The 20199-nt window shown below is 45.8% G+C and overlaps 2 protein-coding genes across 7 annotated transcripts in view; one reads left to right on the forward strand and one right to left on the reverse strand.

Annotated features, from left to right (window-relative positions):
- Window positions 1–15862, forward strand: part of RARB (retinoic acid receptor beta) — a 188676-nt gene extending 172814 nt beyond the window's left edge. For all 3 annotated transcript variants that reach the window (XM_028490331.2, XM_007114403.2, XM_028490329.2), the window contains exons 6-8: window positions 11600–11804; window positions 12611–12769; window positions 14413–15862. In XM_028490331.2, the coding sequence (XP_028346132.1) occupies window positions 11600–11804; window positions 12611–12769; window positions 14413–14609 (561 nt within the window). In that variant the 3' untranslated portion in view covers window positions 14610–15862. The remainder of the gene's footprint in view (window positions 1–11599; window positions 11805–12610; window positions 12770–14412) is intronic.
- Window positions 15863–15944: 82 nt separating this feature from the next.
- The window catches only part of TOP2B (DNA topoisomerase II beta), a 66861-nt gene continuing 62606 nt past the window's right edge, over window positions 15945–20199 (reverse strand). For 3 of the 4 annotated variants that reach the window (XM_024115155.3, XM_028490334.2, XM_055080489.1), the window contains exons 34-36: window positions 19061–19183; window positions 17418–17512; window positions 15945–16441 (exon numbers count right to left, since the gene is read on the reverse strand). In XM_024115155.3, the coding sequence (XP_023970923.2) occupies window positions 16274–16441; window positions 17418–17512; window positions 19061–19183 (386 nt within the window). In that variant the 3' untranslated portion in view covers window positions 15945–16273. The remainder of the gene's footprint in view (window positions 16442–17417; window positions 17513–19060; window positions 19184–20199) is intronic. The other variant, XM_007114400.4, reaches the window with a different exon arrangement.

Here is a 20199-nt window from a genome sequence, read left to right on the forward strand (position 1 = left end):
TCGATGGACATTTAGGTTGTTTCCGTGTGTTGGCTATCGTAAAGGGTGCTGCTATGAACATAGGGGCACATGCATCTTTTTGAACAATAGTTTTCTGAGGATATATACCTAGGAGTGGGGTTGCTGGATCATATGACAGCTCTATTTTTAGTTTTTTAAGGAACCTCCATACTGTTCTCCATAGTGGCTGTATCAGTTTACATTCCCACCAACAGTGCAAGAGGGTTCCCTTTTCTCCACACCCTCTCCAGCATTTATTGTTTGTAGACTTTTTGATGATGGCCATTCTGACTGGTGTGAGGTGATACCTCATTGTAATTTGATGTGCATTTCTCTAATAAATAGCGATGTTGAGCATCTTTTCATGTGCTTTTTGGCCATCTGTATGTCTTTTTGAAGAAATATCTATTTAGGTTTTCTCATTTTTTTACTCTGTTGTTGTTTTTTTGATATTGAGCTGCATGCGCTGTTTGTATATTTTGCAGATTAACCCCTTGTCGCTCACTTTGATTGCAAATATTTTCTCCCATTCTGTGGGAGAAAATGATTTTTTTTTGTTTTGTTTATGGTTTCCTTTGCTGTGCAAAAGCTTTTAAATTTAGTTAGGTCCCATTTGTTTATTTTTGTTTTTATTTTCATTACACTAGGAAGTGGATCCAAAAAGATATTGCTGTGATTTATGTCCAGGCGTGTTCTTCCTATGTTTTCCTCTAAGAGTTATATAGTATCTGGTCTTACATTTAGGTCTTTAATCCATTTTGAGTTTACTTTTGTGTAGGGTGTTAGGGAGTGTTCTAATTTCATTCTTTTACATGTAGCTGTCCAGTTTTCCCAGCACCACGTATTGAAGAGGCTGTCTTTTCTCCATTGTATATTCTCGCCTCCTTTGTCATAGATTAATTGACCATAGGAGCATGGGTTGATTTCTGTGCTTTCTATCCTGTTCCATTGATCTATATGGCTGTTTTTGTGCCATTACCATATTGTCTTGATTACTGTAGCTTTGTAGTACAGTCTGAGGACAGGGAGCCTGATTCTTCCAGCTCCATTTTTCTTTCTCAGGATTGCTTTGGCCATTCGGGGTCTTATGTGTTTCCATACAAATTTTAAGAATTTTTTTGTTGTTGTTCTAGTTCTGTGAAACATGCCATTGGTAATTTAATAGGGATTGGGTTGAATCTGTAGATTGCCTTGGGTAGTATATTCATTTTGACAATATTGATTCTTCCAATCCAAGAACATGGTGTATCTTTCCACCTGTTTGTGTCATCTTCAGTTTTGTTCATCTGTGTCTTATAGTTTTCAGGGTACAGGTCTTTTGCCTCCTTAGGTAGGTTTATTCCTAGGTATTTTATTCTTTTTTATTGCAATGATAAGTGGGATTGTTTCCTTAATTTCTCTTTCTGATCTTCCATTCTTAAGAAATGCAAGAGATTTCTGTGTATTAATTTTATATCCTGCAACTTTACCAGATTCATTGATGGGGCTCTAGGAGTTTTCTGGTAACCTCTTTAGGATTTTTTATGTATAGTATCATGTCATCAGCAAACAGTGACAGTTTAACTTTCTTTTCCAATATGGATTCCTTTTATTTCTTTTTCTTCTCTGATAACCATGGCTAGGACTTCCAAAACTGTGTTGAATAAAAGTGGTGAGAGTGGACAGCCTTGTCTTGTTCCTGATCTTAGAGGAAATGCTGTCCACTTTTCACCACTGAGAGTGATGTTTGCTGTGGTTTTGTCATATATGGCCTTTATTATGTTGAGGTAGGCTCCCTCTCTGCCCACTTTCTGGAGAGTTTTTATTATAAATGGGTGTTGAATTTTGTCAAAAAGCTTTTTCTGAATCTGTTAAGATGATCGTATGGATTTTATTCTTCAGTTTGTTTTTATGGTGTATCACACTGATTGATTTGCCGATATTGAAGAATCCTTGCATCCTTGGGATAAATCCCACTTGATCATGGTGTATGGTTTGCTAGTATTTTGTTGAGGATTTTTTTTTTTTTTTGCGGTACGCGGGCCTCTCACTGTTGTGGCCTCTCCCGTTGTGGAGCACAGGCTCCGGACGCTCAGGCTCAGCGGCCATGGCTCACGGGCATCGCTCTGTGGCATGTGGGATCTTCCTGGACCAGGGCATGAACCCATATCCCCTGCATTGGCAGGCGGACTCTCAACCACTGTGCCACCAGGGAAGCCCTTGTTGAGGATTTTTGCATCTATGTCTATCAGTGATGCTGGCCTGTAATTTTCTTCTTTTGGTGATATCTTTGTCTGGTTTTGGTATCAGGGTGATGGTGGCCTCAAAGAATGAGTTGGGGAGTGTTCCTTCCTCTTCAATTTTCTGGAACAGTTTCAGAAGGGTAGGTGTTAACTCTGCTCTGAATGTTTGGTAGAATTCACTATGCAGCCATCTGGTCCTGGACTTTTGTTTGTTGGGAGTTTTTTAATCACAGTTTCAATTTCAGTACTTTTGATTGGTCTGTTCGTATTTTCTATTTCTTCCTGGTTCAGTCTTGGGAGATTGAACCTTTCTAAGAATTTGTCCATTTCTTCCAGGTTGTCCACTTTATTGGCATACAGTTGGCTTGCAGTAGTCTCTTGTGATCCTTTGTATTTCTGTGGTGTCCATTGTGACTTCTCCTTTTTCATTTCTAATTTTATTGATTTGAACCCTCTCCCTTTTTGATAAGACTGGCTAAAGGTTTATCAATTTTGTTTATCTTTTCAGATAACCAGCTTTTAGCTTCATTGATCTTTTCTGTTGTTTTCTTCATCTCTATTTCATTTATTTCTGCTCTGATCTTTATGATTTCTTTCCATCTACTAACTTTGGGTTTTGTTTGTTCTTTATTTGCTCTTATTGCTTTAGGTATAGGGTTAAGTTTTTATTTGAAATTTTTATTTCCTGAGGTAAGATTGTATTGCTGTAAAATTCCCTCTTAGAACTGCTTTTGTTGCATCCCATAGGTTTTGGATTGTTGTGCTTTTGTTTTCATTTGTCTCTAGACATTTTTGATTTTCTCTTTCATTTCTTCAGTGATCCATTGGTTGTTTAATAGCATATTGTTTAGTCTCCATGTGTTTGTGTTTTTTACAGTTTTTTTTCTTGGAGTTGATTTCTAATCTCATAGCATTGTGCTCGGAAAAGATGCTTTATACAATTTCAGTTATCTTAAATTCACCGAGGCTTGCTTTGTGGTCCAGCGTGTGGTCAGTCCTGGAGAATGTTCCATAAGCACATGAGAAAAATGTGTATTCTGCTGCTTTTGGATGGAATGCTCTCTAAATATCAATTAAGTCCATCTGGTCTAATGTGTCATTTAAGGCCTGTATTTCCTTATTGCTTTTCTGTCTAGATGATCTGTCCATTGCTAAAACTGGGGTGTTAAGGTCTCCCACTATTATTGTGTTACTGTCAATTTCTCCCTTTATGGCTGTTAGCCTTATATATTGAGGTGCTCTTATGTTTGGTGCATATATATTTACAATTGTTATATCGTCTCTTTGGATTGATCCCTTGATCATTACGTAGTGTCCTTTTTTGTCTCTTGTAACATTCTTTCTTTTATATAAATTTATTTTATTTATTTTTGGCTGCATTGGGTCTTTGTTGCGCACAGGCTTTCTCTACTTGTGGCGGGTAGGGGCTACTCTTCGTTGTGGTGTGCAGGCTTCTCATTGTGGTGGCTTTGTCTTGTTGCAGAGCACAGGCCTTAGGCGCACAGGCTTCAGTAGTTGCAGCAGGTGGGTTAGTAGTTGTGGCTCGAGGGGTCTAGAGTGCAGGCTCAGTAGTTGTGGCGCACAGGATTAGTTGCTCCATGGCATGTGGGATCTTCCCAGACCAGGGCTCGAACCCGTGTCCCGTGCATCACCAGGCGGACTCTTAACCACTGCACCACCAGGAAAGTCCCTCTCGTAACAGTCTTTATTTTAAAGTCTGTTTTATCTGATACGAGTATTGCTACTCCAGCTTTCTTTTGATTTCCATTTTCATGGAATACCTTTTTCCATTTCCTCACTTACAGTCTGTATGTGTCCCTAGATCTGAAGTGGGCCTTTTGTAGACAGCATATATATGGGTCTTATTTTTGTAACCATTCAGCCAGTCTGTGTCTTTTGGTGGGAACATTTAATCCATTTATGTTTAAGGTAATTAACAATATGTATGTTCTTTTTGCTACTTTGTCACTTGTTTTGGATTTGTTTTTGTACATCTTTTTTTCTTCTTCTTTGTTCTCTTGTGATTTGATGACTAAATTTAGTGTTGTGTTTGGATTCGTTTTTCTTTTGTGTGTGTGTATCTATTGTAGATTTTCGGTTTGCAGTTACCATGAGGTTTTTTGTTTTTGTTTTTTTAAATATTTATTTATTTATTTTTGGCTGCACTGGGTCTTCGTTGCCGTGCACGGGCTTTCTCTAGTTGTGGGAATAGGGGGCTACTCTTCACTTTGGTGCACGGGCTTCTCATTGCAGTGGTTTCTCTTGTTGCAGAGTACAAGCTCTAGGCGCGCGGGCTTGAGTAGTTGTGGCACTCAGGCTCGGTAGTTGTGGCACTCAGGCTCAGTATTTGTGGCTCACAGGCTCTAGAGCACAGGCTCAGTAGTTGTGGCGCACGGGCTTAGTTGCTCTGTGGCATGTGGGATCTTCCCAGATCAGGACTCGAACCCGTGTCCCCTGCATTGGCAGGCGGATTCTTAACCACTGCGCCACCAGGGAAGCCCCATGAGGTTTTAATGTAGCAGTCTATATATAAACAAGATTGTTTTATGTTGCTGGTCTTTTCATTTCAGTGCATTTCCAATATCCTGCATTTGTGCTCTCCTCTTCTCACGATTGCTGGTTTTGATATCATATTTGTGTGTGCATGATTTCCTACCTTTACTCTATGTTTGTCTTTACAAAGGTGAGCTTTTCCATTCATAATTTTCTTGTTTCTAGTTGTGGTCTTTTCCACCTAGAGAAGTTCCTTCAGCATTTGTTGCAGTGCTGGTCTGGTGGTGCTGAGTTCTCTTAGCTTTTGCCTGTCTGTAAAGCTTTTGACTTCTCCATCAAATCTGAATGAGAGCCTTGCTGGGTGACGTATTCTTGATTGTAGGTTTTTTCCTTTCATCACTTTAAATATATCATGGCCCCCTGCCCCCTTTGTGCCCTGCACAGTTTCTGCTGGAAAGTCAGGTGATAACCTTGTAGGGATTCCCTTGTGATAACCTTTTAGGGATTCCCTTGTATGTTATTTGTTGCTTTTAATATTTTCTCTTTGTCTTTAATTTTTGTCAGTTTGATTAGTATGTGTCTCGGTGTGTTCCTCCTTGGGTTCATCCTCCCTGGGACTCTCTGTGCTTCTTGGACTTGTGTGAGTGTTTCCTTTCTCATGTTAGGGAAGTTTTCAGGTATTACCTCTTCAAATATTTTTTCAGACCCTTCTCTCTCTCTTCTCCTTCTGAGACCCCTATAATGTGAATGTTGGCACATTTAAAGTTGTCCCAGAGGTCACTTAAACTATCCTCATTTCTTTGCATTTTTTTTTTCTTTATTCTGTTCCACGGCAGTGATTTCCACCATTCTGTCTTCCAGGTCACTTATTCATTCTTCTGCTTCAGTTATTCTGCTATTGGTTCATCTTAGTGTATTTTTCATTTCAGTATTGTACTGTTCATCTTTGTTTTTAAAATTTTCTGGTTCTTTGTAAACACTTCTTGTATCTCACCAGTCTGTGTCTCCATTTTTTTTCTGAGATCTTGGATCATCTTTTCCATCATTACTCTGAATTCTTTTTCAGGAAGATTGGCTATCTCTACTTCACTTAGTTGTTCTTCTGGGGTTTTATCTTGTTCCCTCATCTGGGACATATTCCTCTGCCATCTCATTTTGTCTAACTTTCTGTGTTTGGTCTCTGTTTCTCAGGCTGCAGGATAGTAGTTCCTCCTGCTTTTAGTGTCTGCCCCCTGGTGGGTAAGGTTGGTCCAGGGGCTTGTGCAGGCTTCCTGGTGGGAGGGACTGGTGCCTGCACTCTGGTGGGTGGGGCTGGGTCTTGTCCCTCTGGTGGGCAGGGTCGTGTCAAGGGGCATGTCTAGAGGCGTCTGTGGGCTCACAGTGACTTTAGGCAGCCTGTCTGCTGATGGGTGGGGCTGTGTTCCTGTTTTGCTTGTTGTTTGGCCTGAGGTGTCCCAGCACTGGAGCCTGCAGGCTGTTGGGTGGGGCCAGGTCTCTGCCAAAATGGCGGCCTCCAGGAGAGCTCACGCTGATGAATATTCCCAGTACCTCTGTCACCAGTGTCCTTTTCCCCACATTGAGCCACACCCAACCCCCTCCTCCCCGAGAGACCCGCCCAAACCTGCAGGTTGGTCTGATCCAGGCTCTTATGGAGGCACTGCTTTGCCCTGGGTCCTAGTGCACGTGAAGCCTTGTGTGTGCCCTCCAAGAGTGGGGTCACTGTTTCCCCCAGTCCTGTGGAGCTCCTGCACTCAAGCCCCGCTGGCCTTCAAAGCCAGATGCTCTGGGGGCTCCTCCTCCTGATGTGAGACCCCCAGGCTGGGGAGCTTGACATGGGGCTCAGAACTCTCACTCCTCTGGGAGAACCTCTGCAAAATAATTATTTTCCGGTTTGTGTGTCGCCCCCTCAGCAGTTATGGGAGTTGATTATATCGTGAAAGTGCCCCTCCTGCTGTCTCGTTGTGGCTTCTTCTGTCTCTGAGTTTAGGATACCTGTTTTTGGTAGTTTCCAGTCTGTTTGGTCAATGGGTTTGTAACTGGTTGTTCAGCAGTTAGTTGTGATTTTGGAGTTTTCGTGAGAGGAGGTGAGCGCAGGTCCTTCTACTCCACCATCTTGTCTCCAGCCAACTCTTAAATAACTGCTCAGGCACGGGGGGTAGGCGGGGAGCTGCAGGGCCAAGCCAGTGGCCAGGAACCTGGGCTCCAGCAGTGTATTTATTATTAAATTTAAGTCAGCATACTTCCCGTAACACTTAAGCAGTGGCTTCCTGAGCAGTGATCTCAGCAGCCGCACAGCGAGGAGACTTGTGCTCCCAGAACATGGGTTTCCTTCTCAGGAATGGCAGGCTGGTGGCACGTCCCCTGGGGAGACCCTTTGTTCCCATGTGGTCATCACTGCAGGTACACGTACTGCCAGCGAAGATGACCAGGCACAGCTCTGTGTATGTGTTTGTTATTATTATGGCACATCAACATTTCCACAAGCTCTGGAGGATAAACAGTCAAATCAGATCAGGACCTGCCCCCAAATTGCCAAACACAATTAGTAAAGAGAACAAGATCGGTGAGCAACTGGAGGTTTCTCCTTTGCTGAAAAATTTAGAAATCCCTGGATTTTGTAAGCCCCTTTCAGGGGATTTCCTTAATAACTGGTTAAGTATTCATTCATCACCTGCTGTGTGGCCCACCCTGCCTTAGGTGCCAAGGAAACAGCAAGGGGCAGGACAGATAAAGAGCAGTGTCCTACGAGAAGCTCATCTCCTGGGGTGGGGAGGGGGGATCGGTAAGCTCAGAGAGCAAAGCTGCTATGAAGAAGGTAAAGCAGGGCAAGGGGTCGGTTGTGGAATATCACACAGCAGTGAAAAAGGTGCCTGCCCCACGAGCTAGCACGGGGAATCTCCCAGCCGCCACGTGGAGGGAACAGAAGCCAGGCTAGACTGCGATTCCATTCACCCAAGGTTCAAATTCAGGCGGAACTAATTGATAGCAACAGAAGTCAAGATAATGGTGCCTCTTGGGGAGGAGGGTTCATCGGGAAAGGCCAAGGGTGCCTGTGGACGCCAGAACCATGGGTGCCGTGTTCTGGTGGTGCTCACGCAGGCACCCACTTGGGGAATGCATCCAGCTGTGTGTGCGTCAGGCTGTGCACACGACCCACAGCAAGCATGTTGTGTTAGTGACCTATTGCCGTGTAGCAGGCTGCCCCAAACTGAGCCACTTAAAACAGTAAGTGTTACACAGTCCCTGCTGGCCACGAGCCGGGTGGGTCTGCCAGGGGCTTTCTGAGGTTGCCGTGGCGACATTGCAGGCCGCCTCATCTGAAGGCCTGACTGGGGCTAGATGGGCCGCTTCTGGGCGTGCTCAGCACACCTGCCTGGCAGGCTGGTGCCACTGTTGACCGGAGGGCAAGGCTCCTGGCCGCATGGACCTCCCCGGGGGCTACATGCACGTCCCGGTGACACGTCAGCCAGCGTCCCCAGGACAGGAGATTGGGGAGAGCAGGCACGGGGGGCCATGCCTCCCGTGGCCTGGTGACATGCCCTCACTGCCCCGCATCCTGCCTGTGGGTCAAATGCTGGTCCAGCCCCCTCTCCAGGGAAGGGGACTGAAGCTCTGCTCCCCAGAGGGGGTAGGAGCAGAGAATGTTTTAAAACCACCACGCGCGTTGTACCTCAATTTTTAAACCAGTGTATTTCCTATTTTGAAAAAAATGGGGTGGAGTGATTGATACAAAGTAATGGCTTTTAGGACACGTGTTCCCTGCTCCCTGACGAGGTGACGTTGAGCTGAGCCCTGAATAGAAGAGTCCCCTGCTTGTAGGCCAGCGGAGAAGCGTGAAAGGCGAGGGAGCAGCCTGCGCACAGACTTTGGTGCGGGCGGGGCCGCGGGGAGAAGGGGCGATCCTGGGGCCTAGAGAGGCCCGGGCGCCCTGATGACCGTGCCGAGCAGTGGGTCCGGCTGCAGAGGCGCAAGGACAGAAGTGGACCGGGCCGCTGCGCCCTGCGCCCCGTGCTCAGACCCGCGGCCCGGTGCTCCGCAGCCCCGGCAGGCAGTGGGCGGCCCTCGGCATCCCTGGGGGCGGGGGAGGGGCGTCGTGCCCCGAGGAGGGTCAGCCTTGCCCATCAGCGGGCTCTTTGTGTCCGCCACGCCCCTCCTTTGGAGGGTCGACCTGGCTGGGCCTGTTTTTACGCATCTCGTGGGGCCCGCGTGCTCCACCTCCCAGACCAAACCCCCTCCTTTCAAACGAAGGGCGATTTTTCCTGGGGCAGCGCTTGGCGGCGGCTGCTGGCGTTTGCCTTTAGTGTGACAAGCCGGAGCTCCGGGGTTTGTCTCCGGGGCGGCCTGGCCCAGCCCCAGGCCTTCCCCGCTGGACGTCCGTTTATGCCTCGTTTCGGCTTTGAACTTCGTAGGGCGAGGGGCAACAGGACAGGGTTTCACTGCTTCATCAGAGTCCATGTATTTTGCAGCTTGTGAGGAGGAAAGTCCTGCCACGTGGAATGGGCGTCACGTGCGCTGCCGTCTGGGCTTGGGTTTGCGGGGAGCCACGGGCGGCCCCCAGACCCGGCTCTTCCACCCCGGCGGGCGCGGCGCTCATGCGCGAAACTGCAGAGGCTTGCTGCCTGTTTGATCCAACCTGGAAGCGTTCCGAGCCCCTAAACACCGAGCACGCGGTGACTCCCGCCAAGGCCATGCTCTTGGCGCCTCTCCAGGCGCTGAGGGACCTTGGGCCGGGGGTTGGGGGTCTGCCGGCAGCGTCACGCGTGTGCTCTCGGGCCTCCAAGGGAGCGAAGGCTCGTGCCCGACGACGTCCGGGTGCCTGTGCTGCCCTCACGCTGGCGTGGCTTCAGGCCCTGTCGGCCGCCAAGGTGAAGGGCCACAGGCCGGCCAGAGGGACCCAGAGGGAACGGCTGAGCCCGGGGCGGGGGCGTCCCTGGACAAGTGTCCGAGAGGTGCAGGTGGTCCCCTCCAGGGAAGGAGTCTCTGTGGTGCTTTGATAACCACACGCATTCACGCCCCGGCTGGGGGCTGCAGAAGGCCCTCGGCAGGGCCAGCGGTCACCTCCCCGAGAGGGGCACCTGGGCCTGGGTGGTGGCCTGAGGAGCCCCGAGGCTGGCTGCTGGGAGCGGAGGTGGAGAGCACAGGCCCGAAGCAAGCGATGCCTCCTGGGACTCACGTGACCCAGGACAAGCTGCTGGGGTTTGTGCCCTGCCTGTAGGATGGGGTGACAGTAGCGTCTGCCTCGTGGGTTGATACAGAAGTTAAGGTGTGGTTAGAAGCACTGGGCACGGGCCCGTGTGGTCGGCGACCCGCCCTGTATCAGCTGTTGCTGCACTAGGTGGGGCGTGCTCTTGGCCACCTGCTGCTCTCAGACATCTTCTGACGGGGAAGGCGGGGCAGCAGACCGTCTCATCAGCAGGGCCGCCGCCGCCTCCCTCCACTGGGTGTCCACTCTGGAGGTCTGTGTGTCTGCGTCTTCCTGGGGATTGGGGGGACCCAGCCACGGCACGGGAGCATCTGGCCCTTCCCTGCAGCGGCCCGGCCCCTCCCTGGTTGCCGTGGTCCAGTGGCTGTGAGGCTCCTGCACCCACATTGCCCGTCAGATTGGAAGGGCTTCCCCACCGGAAGCGTCCTTGCCCCAAACCCCGGGCACTTCCCTGAGACGATGCAAGATTCGGCAGTTCTTCTTTCGGGAGCCCTGGTGGGATCACGGGGAGCGGGCACGGGCTTTCTCAGGGGGCCAGCCCTCTGCCACGCCATGGGACAGGAAGGGCCCAGGACCCCCTGGTGGCAGTGTCCTCTAGGCTGACGTCCGTGGGGACCACGCCCAGTCACATGAGCATCTGGGAGAAATCCCCAGCTCCCCCAGCCTGCTGGGTCCAGGCGGGGTTAACTTGTCCAGCAGCTCGGAGGCCTCCTCCGAGGGAGAGTCCAGTGTGGAGGCCTGGTTGGTGCAGCGCTGCAGCTCTGGGCCGGTCAGCACTGCGGGTGCGCAGAGCCCTGACGGGTACTGGGGGTGGAGCGGGCAGTTCGGTGACCGCAGGCCACAGGGTTACAGACCGAGGGCGTGTCGGGTGGGGCTGGCAGATGTGGCAGGAGGCCCAGGCCGCCTTTCCAGAGAAACCCACCAGACTTCCGGGCCGAGCTGACGGGCCACCTCCTGTCCGTGGACCTGCCAGTGGCTTCCTGCCGGCTGTGCCCGAGCTCCCCCTCTGCCAGCGCCCTGGCACCTTGCTTGTTCCGCTCCTGTTCCGTGGGTCACGGTCGTCTGGGGCTGCGTGAGCGGGGCATCCCAGCGGGAGTCCCACTTGGAATACATCAGAGTCAGCCACGTCTCAGCTGTGTGGTGCTGAGCACCCGGCTTAGCCTTTCTGAGCCTCCGGTCCCTCATCTATAAAATAAGAAACACATTCACCTCACCAAGTTCTTCACAAGGTTGAATGGAGAGCACGTGTAACACTTGATATACACCAGGCATTTAATAAGTGGTAAATAGTGGCCTTTTTTGGTAGACTGTAAGCTCTTTAAAAAAAAAAAAAAAAAAGAATCATCTTCTTTTTATAAGCACCTGGCACAGTGCCTGGGACATAAGTAGGTACTCAGTAAATGTTTATTTGAGTCAGATGAATTACTTTTAGCATAAACAGATATTTCTCAAATTCTGTGTCCTATTTATTATTCCCTAAAGAACTTTAACCATGTTTTGACTTCTGTGGTCTTTTGAGGGAAGAGCTGGAACAGACGCTTACCCCCGAAGCGGGGGTGGGCAGAGACTCATGTGCTGCCAGAGCTCCTCGGAAATCTTCCCGTGATTTCCTGCCCTGATCTGATGGAGGCTGCCGGGCCAGGCTCACTTTGATGATGCAAACGTGGTGGTTTTCTTCCAGATTCTGAGAATCTGCACCAGGTATACCCCAGAGCAAGACACCATGACGTTTTCGGATGGCCTGACCCTGAATCGAACCCAGATGCACAACGCTGGGTTTGGCCCCCTGACCGACCTCGTGTTCACCTTCGCCGGCCAGCTTCTGCCTCTGGAGATGGACGACACGGAGACAGGCCTTCTCAGCGCCATCTGCTTGATCTGTGGAGGTACCACCACCTAGAAAACCCTCTGAGAGTCCGTGAAGAGCAACTCACACTTGTAATTTATGGGAAATTCCTCATCTCCACTTTGGAGTTATTTTGCATGGAAAAGGACATGTGGATAAAGCCAGGCATGCATGCTTAGAGTTGCATTTTTCCGTATTTTTATAAGTTAAATAAAGGCATTTGGGGTTTTCCTGCTCTGAAATCCCAAAATGCTGTTTCTCCAGTTACCACAGGTGCTTTTTTAAAGGTAGGATCAGACTGTTGTAACATAAATTGCCCCGGGACATTTTTAGGATGAGCCAAGGAACTTGCATGTGCTGTTTGCTCTTCAGGGGCTGAGATTACAAGTCATTGTGTTGGCTCCCTAACATCCTTGGGAGGTCTGGGGTGAAATATGGTTCTTCTTTGTAGTGACCCCTCCTGGCTCACCGGAGGCCAAATCATGTGTGGTTAATGAGTTACTGGCATCAGTTAGGTGGCTGATTGACCTTGCCTTTTTAACCATCCTGCTTTAGGTTTCCTTTAATTCAGTTCAGTAGTGACACCTCGTGGTCATGAGAAGTAATTCTCTGCCGGGGACAAAAGCAACCAGCCTTCAAAATGTGGACAATCATTTTCAAGTATCACTGCTTAAGGCAGTTGCACACATCTTCAGATTTGTTTATGTGATTGAATCATCAAATTAATAAGGTTACGATATAGTGGAACCAAGGAGGGAGGGGAACTGGGCAGAAACTCTAGCCTGCAAATGCGTAACTCTTTCTGTCCTGATACTGATTATTTAATACCTTACTCCTGGAATCTAGACCGTCAGGACCTTGAGGAACCAACAAAAGTAGATAAGCTACAAGAACCATTGCTGGAAGCACTAAAAATTTATATCAGAAAGAGACGACCCAGCAAGCCTCATATGTTTCCAAAGATCCTCATGAAAATCACAGATCTCCGCAGCATCAGCGCTAAAGGTATGTCCGCCACGCTGCACTCACCCAACCAGGTGGACTTGCGGTCCTGACCACATTATATTGCTTTTTAAAACCCCGTGTTTTAATTGAGGATGTTTGATAGTAGCTGCCTTTTTGCTATTATTCTGGAATTCATTTTTCATTGGAATCAAAAGGAATTAAATAGTACCTGCCTTTAAAAACAGTAAAACCTCAAGTCTTACCCTACTCAATGATCTCAGTAGATTACGAGAGCTTTAAAATTCAGATGACTAAGTGAGTGATTAGAAAAACTGTTTCCAGAGAGCATACTATATGATAGGCATTTTAATTTTCTCGTTTTGTACATTTCATTCCAGCTTTCCATACGTGCTCTGGTTTGTGTAAACTTGATTTCAGTTTTTCCTGAACACCCAAACCTAAAGAAAAAATAAGTAGTGCTTAGGGTGACCATGACTGGTTATGCATCTCTTTCCATCAGTCTAGCCGTTGTTCTCTCGGTGTGTAGGCAGATTTAACTTCTGCACCTCTAAGCAAAGGGATTCTTGCCTTCCTGAGAGGTGTAACTATTTTTTGCCTAGTGATTTCCAGTTAATATGGCAACTGGAGCAATTACAGAAGTGCCTGGAGCCACATGGCAGCTGAGTGTGAGAGCAGGGCTTTCCTACCGAGAAGGCTCAGCAGCGTCCCTGGAACAGACGTGCTCTTGTCACTCCCCTTCCCTGAAGGCCTGGTGAGCCAGGGAACAAACTCGACATTTCAGAAAGTGCCTAGAAGCACAGCGAACGTGTTTGACAAGGAGTTTCCTTGTAAGAGTCAGTGAGACCCTGAGTTCATCCCTAGCCTGGGATTAAGTGTAGAAGTCACCAGTCTTGACCACTGTCAGTCACTGCGATGTCTCTGATTTTATTTTTTAACATCTTTATTGGAGTATAATTGCTTTACAATGGTGTGTTAGTTGCTGCTGTATAACAGTGAAGCAGCTCTACGTATACATATATCCCCATATCCCCTCCGTCTCTGATTTTAAATCCGCGAGGCTGTGGAACTTCATACCGCCCCTCCCTGTACCTAGCTGGACAGTGCTAACAGAGCGGACACGTTCTGTAACCCGCATCGTCCGGTGGCCACCAGCCACACGTGGCTCTCAGGCCCTTGAGATGGGGCTCATGTGGCCGAGGCACGCTTTTCCGTCGGGAGTTAACCTAGCAGGTGTAAACACTCGCGTGTACCTAGCGGCCACCCTCCTGGGCAGCACGGTGCTACATCGAGCGGGTGATCTCGTTCGCCACACGTCTGTTTCTCAAGTCCCTGCCTGCAGTGGTGGGGGACTGCTCTCCTTTCACTGTCTCTCTTCAAGATATACTCTTTCTGGTCTCTTACCAGGAGCTTCTCTTTGCAAATTTGTTGAGTAAATATATACTGGTACTGTTTCCTAAAACTGACAGAGGTGTGGAGTTGTCACATTTAAGTATGTCACCCTGTCTCTGCTGCTCTTCTACAGATGAAGTGGAAATGTTTTAATGGTGTCAAATTAGGAGAGCCTCGGGGAGGCCCTGGTAGCACGGTTTTCACCCACCCTTGTTAAAGTAGATGAAAGTTGATTCCTGGTGATCACCTTGACTCCGTATCTCTACCAGATTTCTCTGATCTCTTTTGAAAAGGTGCAGAACGTGTAATTACCTTGAAAATGGAAATTCCTGGCTCGATGCCCCCTCTCATTCAGGAAATGCTGGAGAATTCTGAAGGACATGAACCCTTGACCCCAAGCTCGAGTGGGAACACAGCAGAGCACAGTCCCAGCACCTCGCCCAGCTCCGTGGAGAACAGTGGTATCGGTCAGTCACCACTGCTGCAATAAGACACTTTCTAGCCACTTCCAACATTCCCCAGTACCTTCACTCCTGGGATTTAAAATGCAAGGAAAAAACATTTTTACTGCTGCTTAGTTTTTGGACTGAAAATATATTCAAACTCAAGAAGGACCAAGAAGTTTTCATATGTATCAATATATACCCCTCACTGTCTAACTGAAGTACAAACTTTTTAAATTCTAAAAATCAATCAGCCATTTCATGCAACCGAAAACCAGTTAAAAGCTTCTATTCTCCTCTGTGAACACTGAAGATTGCATGGCAAAGACCCAGTCAAAATGATTTACCCCTGGTTAAGTTTCTGAAGACTCTGTACATACAGAAGTATGTCTCTATTCTTTCTCTCCTATACGTTTGGTGCTTTCCTTTTGTCTTACATACTCCAAAAAACCAAGACACCAAGGTTATGGAACAGATTATACTGTTACATGTCCAGTTAAGAAAGGGTCAAAAAGGTAACTGTCTGTCTTGCCTTCACAGATCAAGACATCGAGGTAAGGAAATGGGACTGTCGTACAGTGTGGCAAGATAAGGCTGAAGGTGTTCTACTTTAGTTAGTGTAGAAGCTTGTCCTTGCTCTCTGGATGTGCGCAGACCGCATCTTTTCTTTCATGTTGCCCAGTGAAGTATACAACAAATTCACTGCACTAGCAGAAGAGAATTCTGTATCAGTGTAACTGCCAGTTCAGGTATCAAATGTCATTTGTTCAATTGTGGATGTCACTTTAAATTAAAAGTGGTTTATTACTTGTTTAATGACGTAACTACACAATTTTTTAAAAAAGATACATTTTTACAGTAATGATAGCCTCCAAGGCAGAAACACTTTTCAGTGTTAATAAGTTTTTGTTTACCTGTTCACAAGCCATTAGGGAGGTTTCATGGGATAATGACGGGCTGGTCTCTCACCTGCACCGTGTAACTAACTCTGTATCCTTCCTGATTCCCGCTTGATACTGGGGGGATTTGAGTTGCCTCCCAAAGTCACCGGCAGAGAATCTGTGTCCTCTGGCCTGGTTCAGTCACTACGAACAGAGTGGAGGCTGGGGTGGAGTGGTTAACAGACCCAAGTGTCTGTCAGTTTCTTAGTTCTCATTTAAGCACTAGTGGAAATTTTTTTTTTTTTTGATATATTAGCAAGTCTGTGATGTACTTTCACTGGCTCTGTTTGTACATTGAAATTGTTTAACAATGCTTCTTTCTATGTTCATATACTGTTTACCTTTTTCCATGGAGTCTCCTGGCAAAGAATAAAATATATTTATTTTAAAGGTGTATGAGAGCTTTTACTGCATGTTCATCTTCAGTAAAGAGACGGAGAACACAGTTCCATTTTTAATGTTTAAATTTCATTTCAAAAAGCAGGTCTGTAGTCTGCAATCAATCATGACAATTAAAATCTGTGCTAATGCACAAGTCTATAACAATTCTACAAGCCAATCAGACAGTACATGACATTTCAATGAGTAAAAAAGAGCATAAAACTGTATGTGTAAGAACAAAATGTTAAAAGGCCTACCACAATAATAAAAAACCATCAATTACATCGTCACATTAAAATAAGCCAGATGTACAAAAGTCTGAGACAAAAAAGACAAAAGGGACAACACAAGTTATCTGCTGAAAATTGTTTTCTGTGCTCTGTGGGCACCTAATTAAACATCGCAAAATCGACATCTTCTTCTTCATCAGACTCTGCAAAATATTTTACTTCTTTCCTAGCCCGACCAGTCCGTGGCAGAGAAGGTGGTTCAGAAGTGAAGTCTGATGGGAAGATGTCCACATCTGAATCCTGATCAAAAGATGTTTTCTTCGGTTTCTAGACATTTTTTTTAAAAAGAGATTTAAAACCCCAAAGTTAGGGAAAAAAAAAAAAAACTAGTGTTAAAAAGAATTATTATTCCTTACACTTCACTTATATTTGGGAAATACTACCAACAGTGGTTCAAAAGCAGAACTGTAATGCTAACTTGTGTGAAGCCAGTTACCTAATCATTTTCATGAAGGGAAGAGGAGGATTAAGTATAATTTGCCACCTTCGTGGTCTCATAATACCACCATTACTTCTTTCTTTCTAAACTTATGTTACCCAGCAAATCTGCACAATGCACAGATGAGTTAAAATTCAAGTTGTCTTCTTGGTAAGTACCTATCAATTCATAAGAGGAAAATAAGACTTATGGATAGTATGTAGTGCATGCAGTAAGCATTTATAAAAGGCAGAGGAGAGTCACGAGGATGGGCCACAGTCACAGCAGATGACTGGATGGAAAAGGTCAGTGTGGAGAGCACCACGGAGCTAAAGTCATCTGTTCGTGTTTTTTAAGTTTTAAAAGGAAGCGGGGAGAGAGAGAAAAGGGTGGCATTTGATGTTGTTAATTTACCTTAAAGAGACAGTATACTGCTGGAGAAGGGTCAGACGAATTGGGAAAATTAGCCACAGTCAAATGAATTCAGGTTAAAAAGAATCAAATCAGTCCTGGTCAAATAAATTCGAGTTCAAAAGAAATAGCCTTTATTTGGTCTGGAAAGTAATATTTTAGGGTAGCATGTAACTTTTGCCACTGCAGGACGTGGAAGACTCAAGCAGGCTAATTTATGCTGCCCTTTATCCAAGAGGTGGTCCCGATTATATAAATTTTACACGTGGATAATTTTTTAACCATATACAAGCCCCCTATGGATAAGAGATGCTAGGTTTAAATCTGTTACAAGACATTACAGTAACAAGCGAACTAAGCCAGTTAAATAACATTCTTAAAACTGTGCATTATTAAAAAGATGCTCCTGATTACCTTGCTTGTTGTTCTAGAGGTTTTCCTGCCAGGGTTATAATCACCTTCGTTTTCAGAGCCAGATGCTTTCCTCTTCTTTGCCCCTCGGCCTTTACCTTAAAATGATACAAAGGGGTTTTTCTCCCAAGGTTAATAAGTGCAATATACAAAGTGTCAAAGCATTATACTTCTTTGGCATGCCCAATTGGTACTGCAATCCTGATCTCTTACTATGATCAACATAGAAACAGTGTGTCAGCACCATTTCAGTTCTGGGGTTGACATGACTAAGGAGTATTTCACCAATACATTTAAATTAGTTGGAAAGTGCTGGTGACAAACTTAAATGACCAAACCCTTAATGCATAAAAGAAACCTTTGCATTTTGCACAGGTGGTACTTGGCCTGAAAAGAAAATCTCTTAGAAGACAATTTGTTACATTGTATGCGATGAAAAAATTAGTTTCTAATTTGTCATAGACCAATACTTCTAAAAATATAGCATGAATTAATAGAAAAGCAACACATACTTTCTTATTAGCACAGACTGTAAAGGTTTGGATGCTTACTGTAACTTCTGCCACACAGCAGTAATAGCCAGTTGCATATCCTATTTTAAGTAGCACAGCCCTAAACTAAATTAAATTCCCCAGTATTAATCATGAGATCATCTGTCAAATCCATATTCCTTCTCAGACTAGAATCACCCCATGCAGCCTATTTTTTTTTTTTCATCTACCTAATCCCGCATGCTCATCATTGGAGGAGGAAGGGGAGAAGGTAACATGTAAATGGTCACCAAACATTCTCCATCCTACAATGATGCCAGAGAAAGAGAAAAAGGAAGTAAACGGCAATTCTTAATTTTTTAAACTTTAAGAGCTATGACTAACTGATTGTACTAGTAAGAAAAGATAGCCTAAATGGTCTTGGGATGTCATACTTGATCAAATGAATCGATGAGATGGCACTACTGAATTTACAAAGGTTTCAAACCATGCATAGCCTAAGTACCAACCTCTCTAGTCACTATGTTTCTTTTCTGCCCTTTCGGTTCCCTGTAGGTCTGTATCTCCTTATCCCAACCACCAATAAACACGTTGATAGTATCTATCAGTTGGACGAAAGACTGAACAGCTACCCTTAGAGAAATCATGTCTTACATATTTTAAGCATCTTTAAGGACTTCGTAGATTCTGGAGGCAAAGAGGAGACAGCAGGGAGAGGAACTAGTGCTGTGCCCTTGCAGGGGCCCTGAGGACAGCTGTTTCAGCTCCCAGATGAGGACAAGGCTCTGGTCTAAGAGTCCCTGCTCCAGCCTCCGCCAAGGGGTCTCACACTTTAATGAGGACCCCCCTGACTGCCTTTTATAACCACTTCCAGGGAGTCCGCTGCAGGGGGTCTCTGAACAATTCTTTGGTACGCAAGTTGCTGACTTACTTGACCTCTTTGAGTCTCAGTTTCTTGATTTGTAAACAAAGTGGACTAAATTGCTGTATTTCCTTTGTACTCTCATTCAGCACTGATTCTTAGAACATTACTTACTGAGGAGTGAAGCAATTTAAAATAAAAGAGGTACCCAGTCTCTCTAAATTCAGTGAGTAGAAGAGACTAAACACTTGCCACATGGAATATGCTAGAGGGTTATACAAGATAATCCTCACCTTTGGGTGCTGTTGTCTTCTTTGGAACGCCAAATTCGGAATCCGAGTCAGAGTTTACAGTCTCTACTTTCTTCTGTTTGGGGGTTCTCTTGGCCTTAGGGGCTGTATCTAAAGATGGTTTTCCTATTAAGCAAATTTCCATTTTATAGATCAATGTAATATTCTTACCAACAATTCAAGCTGGAGGGAGTCCTATAACAATGGAATTTCTTACTGCTGATATGAAATTGAGTAGCCTTAAATAATAAAATGATTTCTCTCCGTTTGGTTGGCAGTGTAAAGGCAAACAATGCTCATGGGTGACAAAATGCTTTTTACTTAATTTTGCATAATTTGCCTTTTGATAATTCAATTGAGATATTTTAAATTAACAAGGGCCATTAAAATGAATTAAGCAATAACTTTTAAAAAGCAGTAGTAAAAAGACATATTAATGATAACGCAAGTATAACCACATGTTAAGTTCTAACTTTTAAAATGTTTTAGAGAAAAAAAAATTATGGGACCCTCAAATACCATGAATAGAAACTTCACTTCCATTCAGAGGTTGAAATCCAGACTTGGTACTTTTATGTGAAAAGAAATATGAAAATTCTAGGTAAGTGGATAATAGATCCAAAGGCCTTTATTTTGATGAACTTTGTTTTTAAAGACCTTGCTTCATTTACAGTCTATGAAAATTGATAAATCAGCCTTTACTTGTGTGATTAGTAAAACCTAATTTGAAAAAAAAAGAATGTACTGAATTAACCACACACTTTTCTATTAAAGAAAAACACTCATGCTCCTTCTATGGAGAACGTGATCGCGATCCAATACACAGTGCTCGAGGTGAGGCCCCTTGTTGGAACAGCAGGAGAGACCCGCAAGCTCTGTGGGCTTTCCTACCGCTACAGCCACGGGGCAGCCCCCAGCAGGAGTGCGGGCTCTACACGGCGGGGTGGTGCAGTGACTACCCTTTCTCCTGGGACGTTTCCAGGCCTGCAGTGTTAGGTGGCACTGGCGACGCTACCGGGCGGGTGTAGGTCGGGTATGTGAGTCCTCTGAGCCCGTCTGCTGTGAAGGACTGGAGCCACAGGACGGGAGTGGCTGTGCATGCTGGCCTTTTAGTTAATGCTAAGCTAACTCGTTAGGCCGAA

Source organism: Physeter macrocephalus, chromosome 1, assembly GCF_002837175.3.
Source record: "Physeter macrocephalus isolate SW-GA chromosome 1, ASM283717v5, whole genome shotgun sequence".
Lineage (NCBI taxonomy): Eukaryota > Metazoa > Chordata > Mammalia > Artiodactyla > Physeteridae > Physeter > Physeter macrocephalus.